The sequence below is a fragment of the Ailuropoda melanoleuca genome, chromosome 4 (assembly GCF_002007445.2).
Source record: "Ailuropoda melanoleuca isolate Jingjing chromosome 4, ASM200744v2, whole genome shotgun sequence".
NCBI classification, from domain to species: Eukaryota; Metazoa; Chordata; class Mammalia; order Carnivora; family Ursidae; genus Ailuropoda; species Ailuropoda melanoleuca.
Window position 1 is genome coordinate 2,885,524 of NC_048221.1, and position 13,185 is coordinate 2,898,708.

At 59.6% G+C, this 13,185-nt stretch overlaps 1 protein-coding gene across 3 annotated transcripts; it reads left to right on the forward strand.

The window, feature by feature from the left end:
• Window positions 1–6,836: 6,836 nt before the first annotated feature.
• LOC117801829 lies at window positions 6,837–12,679 on the forward strand. 3 transcript variants are annotated; one of them, XR_004624561.1, is made up of 2 exons: window positions 6,837–8,172; window positions 12,149–12,679. XR_004624561.1 is itself a non-coding variant. In XM_034657530.1 (2 exons), the coding sequence occupies exons 1-2, from the start codon at window positions 10,747–10,749 to the stop codon at window positions 12,273–12,275; spliced, it is 1,059 nt and encodes a 352-aa protein (XP_034513421.1). In that variant the 5' UTR covers window positions 8,600–10,746; the 3' UTR covers window positions 12,276–12,679. The 3 variants fall into 3 exon arrangements, 2 of the variants coding, with proteins under 2 accessions (XP_034513421.1, XP_034513420.1); XM_034657530.1 differs by lacking the exon at window positions 6,837–8,172 and adding an exon at window positions 8,600–11,678; XM_034657529.1 differs by lacking the exon at window positions 6,837–8,172 and adding an exon at window positions 8,600–11,678 and having other exon boundaries at window positions 12,174–12,679.
• The last annotated feature ends 506 nt before the right edge of the window (window positions 12,680–13,185 follow it).

The following is a 13,185-nucleotide window of genomic DNA, read 5'->3' on the forward strand; positions in this document are numbered from 1 at the left end:
GGGGGTGGGGGTGGGGGAATGGCAGGCACTTTGTCCCAGAGCGAAACACAGTGACCATCTAACCTGGCAAGGTGTATACCCAAGACAAATGACATCTGGTCCACGCCAAAACGTGGAGGTGAAAATCCACAGAACAGCATGATCCGTAACAGCCAAAAACTAAAAACTGTTCAAATGTCCGTCAACTGATGGATGAACGCGCACAACGCGTCCACCAGGCGCAGGGAGTGTCGGCCGCCAGCAGGAGCGAGGCGCCCACCCGCGCCGCCCCAGGGAAGGACCCCGAGCCCACGACGCTCAGGGAGGGAACCAGACACAGAAGGCCCCACGGCGTGTGAGGCCACGTGTGTGACACGTCCAGACCGGGCTCGTCCACGGACGGGGAGGGGCTCCCGGAGCAGCGTGTGTGGGGGACTGCTGATGGGGACACGTTCCCTTGAGGGGTGATGAAAGTGTTCCAAGATCAGATCGTGGTGATGGTTGTACCACTTCTGAGCACACTGAAAACCACGGAATCAGACGCTTTGAAGAGTGAATGTTTTGGTACGGGGATGACATAAATTTTTCAAAAGCAAAGTGACACCCCTATTCACAGCAGCGTTTTTCACACCTAGAATGTAGACACAACCCAAATGTCCATCAACAAACGAATGGATAAACGTGGTGCGGCTCATTCACGTGATGGAATATTACTCGCCCTGAAAAAGGAAAGACATCTGACACCGGCCACGACGTGGAGGGACCCTGAGGACACTGGGCTCAGCGAGAGCAGCCAGCCAGAAGGACACATCCCGCAGGACCCCACTCCCAGGAGGTCCCCAGAGGAGTCCCGTCCACACAGACAGAGAGGAGCTGGGGGAGCCAGGGCTGGGGCAGGGGCTGGGGAGTCCATGCTCCCTGGGGACAGAGTCTCCGTATGGGGAGATGGAACGTTCTGGAGACGGAGGGTGGGGGCGGCTGCACGACGGCCTGAGTGTGCTTCATGCCACTGACTTATATAGGCAAAAATGGTTGAAATGGTTAATTTTCTGTCATATATTTTATCACAATAAAAAAGTGAAAAGAAAAAAAAGTCTACCTGTAGGAGGGTCTGAGGGTGGCCGTGTTCTATCTGGCTCCAAAGTCTGGGAACTTTGGTGCTGAGTGGTGGCACATTCCATTAGTGTATAAGTGTGGTTATTCAGGAATAAAATTAAATTTTTTTCTTTCAAAAAATTAAAAAATGGAAAGGTGCCTCAAAACGGTGTGAGAGGAAGATGTTAGCATCATTCTAAGCAGATGACTGCCCGCCTTTCTGCTCCATTTGTCACACGCGTGGCCGTGCAAGAGCCCCCGGTGGGGCGCGGAGTGGCAGCTGGGGATCTGGCATGGGCATCCAGGGAGCACGGACGGAGACAGTGGTGGCAGAATGAGGAATGGGTCTGCTCTGAAGGTCAAGTCGAGATTTGATGCTGTGTCAGATGTCAGGGGGACGGGAAGCAAGGAACCCAAAGGGCTTGCTGGGTTCCACGGGGCCATGCGGGTGCCGCGATGCATGGGCTTGGAAGACAGAGAGCGCAAGGTGTGAGCCGTAACCCCGTTTTTCCTCTTCACAATGGAGACGCGTCCCTCGGATGAACAGAGACAGTGGACCGGTGAATCAGGAGTGTCAGGCAGGGGCGCCTGGGTAGCGCAGTCATTAAGCGTCTGCCTTCGGCTCAGGGCGTGATCCTGGCGGTCTAGGATCGAGTCCCACATCGGGCTTCTCCGCTGGGAGCCTGCTTCTTCCTCTCCCACTCCTCTGCTGTGTTCCCTCTCTCGCTGGCTGTCTCTCTGTCACATAAATAAATAAAATCTTTAAAAAAAAAAAAAGGATTGTCAGGAGAGGGCGGGCTTGGCGCTGGGCGGGGGGATGGTCTTCCCCAGCTTGAAGGCTGCGTGACATCCCCCAAGGAGCATGGACAGAGAGGGCGGCCCGGGCTGGGGGACCCCAAGGCTGGAGTCCAGTGAGGGGGGCAGAGAAGGAGGCCAGCGGGGAATTAGAAGATGGTCGGGTCACAGCCAGCAGTTTCCAGCAAACAGGCCTGGCCGCTCACTGCCTCATCCCCAGGGCTCGGGATAAGGTCCTGCAGAGCGGCACCCACTAAACACTTGCTTGAAGAATGAACATTGGTCTTTAAACATGCGGGCAAGAGAAACGATGAGCCTCAGGAACCCTCGGGCGCTCCCTAGGGACAAGTCACGCCGAAGGGGATCTTCGTTCCCTCGTTAGATCAAACCATAGAAGGGGACAGGCACAGGGTACCCCGAGTTCCAGCAAAGTCAGGAGCTGGATGGTGCCCGGGAGTGAGGAAGAGTCTGGCAAGGGCATGGTGATCAGCAAACAGACAGGGTAAACATGGCCCGTTCCTGGACCCGCCTCCGTGCGTGTGTGTGTGTGTGTGTGTGTGTGTGTGTGCGTGCGCGCACACACATTTCTTTTTACTCTTGATCTCAATTATATATAAATAATAGACACACTATTATTTTTTTAAAAGGCTCATGAGGGCGCCTGGGGGGAACCATCGGAGAAGCGGCTGCCTTCGGCTCGGGTCACGATCCCGGCGTCCTGGGCCCAAGTCCTGCAAAGGGCTCCCTGCTCAGCAGGGAGTCTGCTTCTCCCTCTGCTCCTCCCTCCCCCCACTCCTGCCCTTTCTCTCTCTCTCTCTACCTCTCTCTCTCAAATAAATAAATAAAATCTTTAAAAAAAAAAAAAAACGCTCATGGTCTCTTCCCTCCAGAACCAGCAGTATGACATTCTTCCAAGATCTCTCTGACCCTCCTACCCTCCCCTTGTAATGACCCTATAAAATGGATCAGCTGCTTTCCTAGGGCTGCTGTCACCGGCTCCCCAGACCGGGTGGCACAGAACAGCTGAAAGACAGTCTCTCTCTCAGTTCTGGGGCCGGAAGTCCCGAGTGGAGGTGTTGGCGGGGCCCTGCTGGCTCCCAAGACTCCAGGTCCTGGCCTCTGTCCAGGCTTCGTAGACCCATGACCCGCTCGCCGGATTGCTCCCCAGGGCCTTCCCTCTGTGCGGGTCTGTCTCTCTGGGTCCAGGTGTCCCCTTCTTACAGAGACAGCCGTCATATTGCGTGAGGGCCCGCCCTCCTCCTGCGTGACCTCGTGTTAACTGATTCTATCATCTGCAGTAACCGTGTTTCCGAAGAAGGTCCCATTCTAAGGCTCTGCAGTTTGAACGTGACGTGTGCGCGCGTCCACGTGTAAGCACATCTTCCTCTCTACCTGCCTATCTCCCCACCCCCTGTCGTCTTTACCAGCGACTTGAGTGAAGATGACAAGGCACGGTTCGGAAGCCACGTCTGGAGAACAGAGCTATGTCTGGATTCGAGGCAGACCACGGAAAACTCCCCGAATGAACACCAAGTTTCCTGGGGGGGCCGCAAAGGTCTGTGCGCGCTCTCAAAGTCCAGCTGGCTGCATGGGGACGGAGGCCCAGTCCAGGAAGACAAGAACGTTCTGGAGACGGGTGGTGAACGCAGCCGCACCCCAGTGTGAGAGTGTTCGAGGCCACTGAACTGTGCACCTTCTAGGGTTAAAATGGTAACTGTTACGCAATGTATAATTCACTACAATTATTTTTTATAAAAGGGGGGAAAAGTCAGTTGGCTAACTGCGAGGCGGGGTCCTGGCTGGGGTCAAGAAACAGAAAAAGGGCCTTAGTGGAAAAGCGGGCGTAGTCCAAATCCACGACAGACTTTTCCTGATGGGGGTTTATGGATGTTGGTTCCCAGCTGTGACAAATAAAGGTGGGGTTGTATGATGCTGGCTTTGGAGGAAGCCGGGTGAAGGGTGCCTGGGAAGTCTCTCTAGAATCTTTGCAGCTTTTCTGTAAAATTCTAAAACTTTTCTAAAATGAAACTTGACAGCCAAAGACAGCAAACTCAAGGCTACGTGGGTGTATACATTTGTCAGACCCATCAGACTATACAGTTAATATCTGTGCATTTTACTTTATGTAGCCCGTATCTTAATTTTTAAAAAAGAATTTATGTATTTACTTATTTGAGAGAGAGAGAGAGGAAGAGAAAGCACAAGCAGGGAGCGGGAGGCAGAGGGAGAAACAGACTCCCCGCTGAGCAGGGCTTGATCCCAGGAGCCTGGGACCATGATCTGAGCCGAAGGCAGACGCTTCACCGACTGAGCCCCCCAGGCACCTGTAGCCTAAACCTTCATTTAAAAATACCAGGCAAATGTCACATGATGGAAAACGTGCCTCGATTGGCCCAGAGACATTGCATTTAAACATGTACCTAAAGGAGATATTTTGGGTTGTGCAGCAGGACATAGCTGCAAGGACGTTCAGCTGAGTGCTGTTTATAAACGCAACATACGGGGAGATGATGCAAATGTCCTGTGGCAGGAGTTTTGGGTAATGAAATATGCAGGGGTGATATTCAGAATATTTGACCACCTCATAAAGCCTGAGCACTGAGGGGACAAGGACCCGAGGGAGGGATGTCAGACCAGCTCTTGGTCCCATCTGAGCCTCCGCCTGCGGTCTTGGCACTCTGTATGGGGCGCTCTAGCCCCGGGCGGGGAGATGTGCACAAACTCAGGAGAAATTCCTGGAAGCCTGTGGGGAGCCCTTCCACCAGACTCATCAGGTCCAGCTCCAAAGTGCCAACAGGGCGCCTGAGGCCTAAGTCTGAGAATCCAGAGTGAAGTTCAACTCCTAAAATTATGTTGGTGTTTGCACACCCATGTTTGTAGTCGCCAAAAGGTGCAAGCAACCTAAAGGTGACCGTCCGTGGATGAAGGACACACCGTGCAGTCCATCCACGTGCTGGGACACGAGCCAGTCTTAGAAGGGAAGGGACCCTGACACCTGCCACGACGTGGAGGGACCCTGAGGACACTGGGCTCAGCGAGAGCAGCCAGACCCAGAAAGACACATCCCGCAGGACCCCACTCCCAGGGGGTCCCCAGAGGAGTCCCGTCCACACAGACAGAGAGGAGCTGGTGGGAGCCAGGGCTGGGGCAGGGGCTGGGGAGTCCGTGCTCCCTGGGGACAGAGTCTCCGTGTGGGGAGATGGAACGTTCTGGAGACAGAGGGTGGGGGTGGCTGCACGACGGCGTGAGTGTGCTTCGTGCCACGGAGCTGTGCACTTAGAGATGGTTACGATGGTGACTTATGTGTATCTTACACAATAAAAATATCAAGAGTTCTGATCTATTTTTTTTTTTAAGACTGAAAAGAAGGAAAGCAAAGAATATCAGGGTCCAACTCCGCAGAGGCAAGCAGGGACATTAGAAAAGAAGTCTCACCCTGCTGCCCGCAAGTACAGGGACAAGCCCCCGCCCCAGACTCTGAGTCCCGCTGGGGTCACAGCGCTGATTCTGTGGGCCGGAACGTGCATGGCAGGCCAGGGGCGCCCAGGAAACCTGGGACTGTGTGCGGGCACAAGGAAGGCTGGGGGCACCAGGAGCCCCTGAGCTCTCCCCCTGCAGGTGAAGCCTCCTCCCACTTGAGCTCCTCCCAGGTGCCCCAGGCTCCACCCGAACGCGCCCGGGGCCGTTTAGCCAGCGCGCCCAGGGTGGCCAAACCAGGCGTGCAGGTACGAGGCGATTCCGTACTTGTTGGCAAATCACTGGGGCTTGGAGCGCCAGGGAGCCTCTCCTAGGACAGCCCCCGAGCATCACAGGAGTCCTGCAGCCTCCAGATTCACAGCGGCTGGGGAGAAGCCATTGGGGTGGGGTGGGGGGCTAGGGCACCCCACCTGGGTTGTTTAGACTTGGCCCATGAGGTGGAGGAAGGGGGGATTTTCTGGCACTGCTGTGGTCCCTTACTCCACCCTGCAGCTCAATATTCCTATCTGTGCAATGGGCCTTGCAGCCCAACACTCACGGAGGGGAGGACGCCTCTCTCTGGCCCCTCTCCCCGCCTGTGCCCTGGCCTCCTGGACACCTCCACACTCCCAGGCTGGACGAGGACCCCAGGGCCTCTCAGCACCTGGACAGAGGGGTCCAAAGCTGGGGGTGGGGGTAGGGGGCCATCAGCCTGCCTGCCTTTGGAGCCTGGCTCAGGGCTCTGTCTCCGCCACTCTCTTCCTGGCCTAGCCCCACATTTTAATAATTTGCATGAGAGACGCTGATTCCTCCCCCTCTTTCTGCCCCCTTCCCAGGACATGGGGTGATGTCTGGGGACATCAGTGGTTGTGACACTAGGGGGTGTTCCTGGCATCGAGGGGTCGGGGCCAGGGATGCTGCTAAACCCCCCCATGTGCTCAGGATGCCACCCCCCCAGAATGATCAGGCCCCAAATGGTCACAGTGCCGATGGGGAGAAACTCTGGCCAGGGTCTAGCTTCAATCCCGCCTGCTGCCAAGCACACCCCTTGTTTCTCCCTCTCTGTGCTCTGCAGGGAAGGAAATCCTGCCCCATGACTCAGGACGACCCAGAACTGGAGCCGCGCCGCTGCCCACTACCCCCTGCCGCCCCAGGCAGCCGGTCTCCACTCAGGGCCTCAGCTTTCCATCTGGACAATGGGCCCGAAGCTGGATAACAAGGGAAGCCTCAGAGATGGTCCCCGGGGGTCAGCTTCGCCTGCTGGTCCTGGTCCTGTGCCCCCAACCCCCGCCGGAGACAGAGGAGAGCGGAGGAGACCGGGCCGTGGGGGCGGGGGTGGGGGCGTTTCTGGAAGAGATCTTTTTTTTAAATCACCGCAGTTTAAGAAGCGACTCCTCCCTCCGTCCTGCGCCTGCCACGTGGGCTGCCCGGCAGCCGCCCCTGTCCCCCGGCCCTCCCCGGGCTGGGCCAGCAGCAGGAGCTTTGGTTTCACTTTGGTGCCACCGGTTTCACTTTCGTGCAGGAGAAGAAAGAGAGGCAGAGCGAGGGCTGGAGAGCGCACGGGGGCTCCGTGGGCCACAGGGTCAGCCACTGCCGCCGCCGCCGCCGCCGCCGCCGATCCCGCAGATCCCAGGGGGCTGCCTCCTGCAGCTCCCACTCCTGACCTTCCTCCTGGCCTGGGGATTCTCCTCTCTCCTGGAGGCAATGTCAAGGGGTCAAGGTCAAGTTCCCTGAGTGACTGTGGGTGGGGCAAGCCTCCTCCTCCCTCTGGGCTCCTCTCCCCAAGCCCACCCCCTTGAAAGTGGGGCTGAGTCACTCCAGTCCCACCGTGTCCCCAGTGGGAGCGGGTGGGGCAAGGTGCGAGGCAGAACAGGATGTCGGGTCAGCTGACTTTCCCCGGCAAGGGACCCTTTGGCCCAGAAGCCACTAGGAAGGAGGCTCTGTGAGGCCTGAGTCTGGGCCTGGATGTGTGTGCGTTGGCGGGGGAGGACAGTGTCCCCGAGGCCACCTGCCGTGGCATCTGTCTGGCAGACCCAGGCTGGAAGCCCAGCTGCTCTGCCGGCTTTCCGGCACACCTGCCCGGCTCTGGGACTCGGTGTTTTCATCTGTGAAATGGGCGTGGCCATGTGCCTTAGCCCCGCGCCCCCCGCCGGGGCCCTGCTGCCCTTCTGCAGACCGGGGTCCAGAGCCTTGTAAGCCTGGCTGAGAACCACGCCAGAGCAGGAACCTGGCCGTTCCCCTCTCTCCCCAGTGCAGGCTCAGGGCCCGGACAGGACTCACCAGACAGGACTGGGGAGTCACCCAAGGCATATGTCAATAACATGGCGCGGGCGAGACAGACACTGTGTGTGCCAATGGGACAGGGTGGCTCTTTTTTTAATAACAGCTTTATTGAGATATAAGTCACTTACTATACAGTTCACCCTCTTCAAGTGTGTAATTCAGTAGTTTTAGTACACTCACGGAGCTGTGCAACCACTACCACTATCTAATTCTGGAACATTCCATCACTCCAGAAGGAAGCCCCATGTCTTCCTCTCCTCTTCCCCTCCCCCAGCCCCCAGCTCCCACAAGCCCCCTTCCTGTCCGTGGAGGAGCCTGTTCTGGATGTGTCACACACGTGGACTCACATGCGTGGGGCCTTCTGTGTCTGGTTCCCTCCCTGAGCGTTGTGGGCTCAGGGTCCGTCCCCGGGGCAGTGCGGGTGGGCGCCTCGCTCCTGTCCGTGGCCGAGGTATGTGCCCGCGCGGGGGACCGTGTGTCTGCTCTTCAGCGGATGGACATCTGGCCTGTTTCCACTCTGGGCTCCCGGGAATCACGCTGCTGATTAGTGTGTGTCCACCCACAGTAAGTGATGTTCGGGGACCCTGTGTTTTGTGGGGTAACAAGCACCATAAAATGCAGAGAGGAGGACCACCTGCGGAGGGGCTCTGGCGCCCAGGCTCTCCAGGTCTCTGCTGGGCTTGGGAACCCCTTCCCCACCCCCTAGGCTGGCCCAATTGTGAACCCTGAACTCCCCAGCTGAGGAACCCAGAGGCTCCCCGACTCTCAGGGGCAGCCCTCGGGTGCTGGCTGACAGAGCGCAGGGGGCCAGGCGGGCTGGGAACACGGGTCTGGAAAGGCGTCCCTTCCCTTTAAGGGGAGGACCACTGGGCTGTGGTGGGGAGGGAAGGGAGGGGAGAGGCCGGGAGGGGATGGAGGGTGGGGGAGGAGTTTCGTTCTAGGGCGAGTGTGTACTCGGGGAGGCTCCCCTGCACCCGTGCCTTGTGTCCTGCCTCCGCTTGGGCAGGGAGTCCCTGGGCAGGGGAGGAGAAGGAGTCGTCCCACAGGGTCTGATTCCTGTCCAGCCGGGAGCCACTTCCTACTCTTTACTGTGGGGTGAAGACAGGAGACAGCACACCTAGGGGTTCATTCAAGCACCCTGGGCCTCGGCCTTGCCAACGCCCCTCCCAGGTCCTGGTGCTGGGACCGCACCCCTCTGCAGACCAGTCGGAAATCCAGCCCGCATCCCGCTGTCATCTGCGGGGAGGAAGCCCAGCGTCTGTTCATGGGCTCGGTGGGGAGACATCCATTCAAATCCTCTGCCTGATCTCTGATTGGGGCGATTGGCTTTTTTGGTTGCTGAGCTGTAAGGACACTAGACCCGTCTCCCATTCTGTGGGTTGTCTCTTGATGGCGTCCTTTCATGCACCCGGGTTTTTAACTTTGATCAGTCCAAGCACACCTGTGTTTTCTTTTGCTGTTGTGTTTCTGTGTCGTGTTGAAGAGCCCACTGCCAAGTCCAAGGCCACGAAGATGGGAGGTGGGAAAATCCAACAAGCGGCCCTTGGCTGGGGGGGTGGGGAGGAGGAGAAGGCTGCCCGGAGGGGGGATGTTTGTCTGGAGCCTGAAGTTTGGGCAGGAGTTGGGGGTGGAGAGGGGCGATGACAGAGAGAAGCTTCCAGAACAGGGGGCAGCAGGTGCACAGACAGGGAGGGAGGCAAGAGTGAGAGTGAGAGATTTGCACCTCCCCTGCGTCCTCCCCTTCCTCCCCCTCCTCCCCTTTCTTGCCCCCACCATGACCCCTGGGTAGCCCCTGCACCTGTACCCTGGGTCTGGGGGGGGCGGCCAAGGGGCATGGGGGTAGTGATGTGGCTGTGTTTAGAGACCTGGGTCCCTGTGAAAAATTCCAAGCCTGTCACTGGAGGAAAGGAAATGGGGGTCAGAGCAGGGGGATGGCGAGTGGCCCCCCGCCTGAACTTGTATGTGAGTGGAGGGGGTGATTGCAGCCACACAGGAGGGTTACAGGGGTGAGGGAAGTGGGGACAGCCTCCGAGAAGGCGAATTCTGAGCGGATGCCCACCCATCAGTGAGGAGGAGCTAGGCAGGTGCAGAGGGAAGAGTGTGAAAAGGCCCAGAGGCGAGCAGAACAGGACAGTTGAGCCAGGTAGGCTTGGTCCTTTGGGGGGAAGGGGGGACCCGGGACAGCTTCTTGAGTCCAGCCTTTACCTCCGCGTGAGGCAGGCCACCCAGACCAGGGTCTCTGTGGAGAGACAGATCTAAGAGCTGGACCCCAGGGCAGGCCATGTGGGGCTCCCCAGGCCAAGGCCTCGCCCTGCCCTTTAGGACCCCGCTCTGTGACGTTCTTTGCAATCTGAGGTCTGCTTCCCTGCGCCCCCCCCCATTAATGCCTGGACGTGCACTCCCGCATCGCTGGTGTGGCCCCAAGAGGACAGCCACAGCTGGGGTAGACCCCGTGCGGGGCAATCTGTGTGTCCTGCCCTTATTAGTTCAGCTTCCTAACCCTGTCTGTCTGAGGCTACGGCCTGGCTCGCGGCTGGCAGCTGTCCCCGGGACAAAGTACTGGTGTCGCAGCCAGACACCCAACTGACCCGGCTCCCAGCTCGGCCACCACCCAGTCTGCACCCAAGGCCAGTGGGGGTTGCAGTGGTAACAGGCTTCTGTTCCACCTGGTGGGTCGCCAACGTGCCGGCCCCTTTGTGTCCCACTGCACCGCCATCAAGGGTCAACACCAGGCACAGTGGAGGGCCCCCTGACCCCCTTCTGAACCCAGGTCCTTCCCACATCCAGGGGAGTGGTCACTGCTCTGGACGGCTGTGACACATTTCGAGCCCCACCCCCCACCCCCAGCCAGGCAGATCTCCAGGGCCCGTGTTCTAAGGCCCCACTGCCAAGCCTTGGCCTACGCAGGTTCCCCTGCTGGGGATACCCTTGGCCCTCGGGCCCTCGGGCCCTCGTTCGCAGGTGGCTCTCGGTGAGAACGCCAGTCCGCGGGGTTCTGCCTCGCTTTGCCTTTAGCCTTGAGGGTGCTGTGAGTTCTGCTCAGCTCCATGGCCAGGCCGTGGAGCCCGCAGCGGGGCACCCGTGGATCGAAAAGGCAGTGACTGAGTCAGGAGAAAGCGTGGCTTTGGTGATGGCAGGATGGCCGGTGTTTGTTCCCAGGGAGGCTGGAACCTCTGGATGGGTCCCGCGTCGCCTTGGGCAAATAGCCTAGCCTCTCCGGAGGTCAGACCCGTGCTGCCCCCATTACAGGGTGTGGCCAGGGCGATGGGAGAAGGGATTCGGCTGAGAGGGTCTGCTCGTGGGGGGGGGATAGCCTGGGATGACCCGCTCTGCTGCTGGGGGCAGGGACGGACGGGATGGAGGCTCCCAGGGGGCACGGCTTCCTTGAGGCCACAGAGTCAGGGGTCCCGGGGGAGGAGGGATGGCTGTGGGCCGCAGTCCCTCCCTCACCTGAGGCCCCTGGTTCTCCAAGAGTTGCTCTTCGGCCTCCCTCTGCCCCCGGGGAACCCCGGGCAGAAACCCGAGACCGAGCACGGGCCTCGGTTCAGGCTGCGGTGGGGCCCAGGCCGCTCCCTCCGGCCCTGCTTCCTCCTGCGGAGCCGGCCTGTTGCCATGGGGACAGCAGACCGGGCGGGTCCCCCACCCACCTGGCCCAGGGGTGCCCCAGCCTCACACACCTGGTCAGCTGCGCGCCCCGGGGAGGGGCGGGGTGGGGCCTGGAGGGCCCCCGCTGCTTTCATTTTGAGGGGGCCCCTTCCCCTTCCTCACCCCCACTCGGCCTTGGACCCCGCTTTCTGGGAAACCCTGTGGCAGTTTCCTCTGACCTCCGTTAACCCGGAGTCCGCGGCCCACAGAGGGGGGCCGACTTCCGCCTCTGACCTGAGGCTTCCTGCCCGGCACGTACCTCCACCCAGAGGGCTGGCTGAGCACCCTTCTCCGGACTCCCCGCCTTCCAGAAGGTTCTGGGCCCCTCTGCCCACCTCCCTCTGCCGCACCGTGTCCCAGGCAATGGACACAGGAAGTCCGCCGGTTCAGTCAGGGAGGCCGGACACGCATGCCTCTGCCTCTTGGTACGGGGCTGGGGTTTTGGGCTGAATCAGGCATCATCCACAGGGGCGCTGTGGGGGTGGAGCAGCACCCCGGGCCCCACCCCCTCGATGCCAGGAGCTCCCCAGTGTGACAGAGGTCCCCAGACATCACCCAGTGTCCCCTGGGGGCAGCGCTGGATTAGGGGGTTCCACCGACCCACCGGAGGCTGCCTTCCAGTCACCTGCCTGCTGAGGTCCTGGGATGCCGCACGCATTTAAACACACACCAAGCGGCATCTGGAGCACGCGGCTCTTGACCTCGTGACTTGGAGCCCCACGGAGAGCTTGCTTAAAAAAAATAGATACACACACACTGGGTGGGAGGGGGAGAGGGGGTGACTCACGGACCCTGGGGTCACCCTGGTTTGTACCCTCTGACCCCAGGGGGTTTACTCTTGTGTCTACTGTGAGCAGGGGCTGGACTCAAATTCTTTTCCAAACAATTAATGCAGGGTCTCCCCCCACCGCTCACTGCAGCCATTCGGGATCCTTCTCGGCGGGGCTGTCCAGGGCACTGTGGGGGGGCCGAACAGCATCCCCGGCCCCCACCCGCCAGATGCCAAGAGCTCCCCAGCGTGACCACCACGGACGTCCCGGATATGGGCCTGTGTCCCCAGGGTGAGACCCAGTGGGCTGACAGCCGGAGCGGACAGAGTAGAACGGGCTTGGGCCCGTGTTGTCCAACACAGCTCCCGGCCATGCGTGCAGCGGCCCCTGAGACGTGACCATGCTGGGCTGAGGTGCACTGTGAGGGCAAAACACACGCCACATTCCAAAGACTCCGTGGAAGAAGAAAAACCAAAGAACGTACAAGACCACACCGCTCATTTCTCATATTGGTTACAACGTGAAAGGGTCATGGTTTGCCTCTGTTGGGGCGAATAAAACCATCAGATTACCTTCGCCTGTGTCTTTCCTCGTCCTACGGGAGGCTGCTGGGAGGTTAGACTGGCGCTGGCACGGTGCGCCCGTTAGCGACCTCGGCTGGACCAGCAGGCCTGTGCCCTGAGCTCCGCCCGGGGCCCACGCCGCCCCGCTGTGCTCGCTGCGGGAAGGGAATGCAGGCCGCACGGAGCACGGGTGGGCCTGCTGGGGAGGGGGGCACCACTGGGCCGTCGGGGGAGCCGCTCAGGACCCTGTGGCACAAACAGTGCGGAAGGGAACCAGGCAAGGACGGGGCCCGCCCTCCGGGGACACAGGGGACAGGGTGAGAAAAGCTGGTGCAGACAAGATGCCCACGATCTTCCAAACCAAGGGCAAGAACAAAAAAGCAGAGACGACACAAAACAAACGAAGGACTCAACCAACGCACAAGGTCCCAAAGCTCTGGCGGCTTTCCTGACTGACGGGACAGAGAGGTCAGAAAGAGCGGATGGCCAGGTCACAGGTGTTGTGTCCGCAGGGGCCCCCCAACACGGAGGCGGGGTCTTCGGTCAGGCTCCTGTACTTGGCAGTGTTGGGATCTTCAAGAGGACCTGAGAAACCTCAA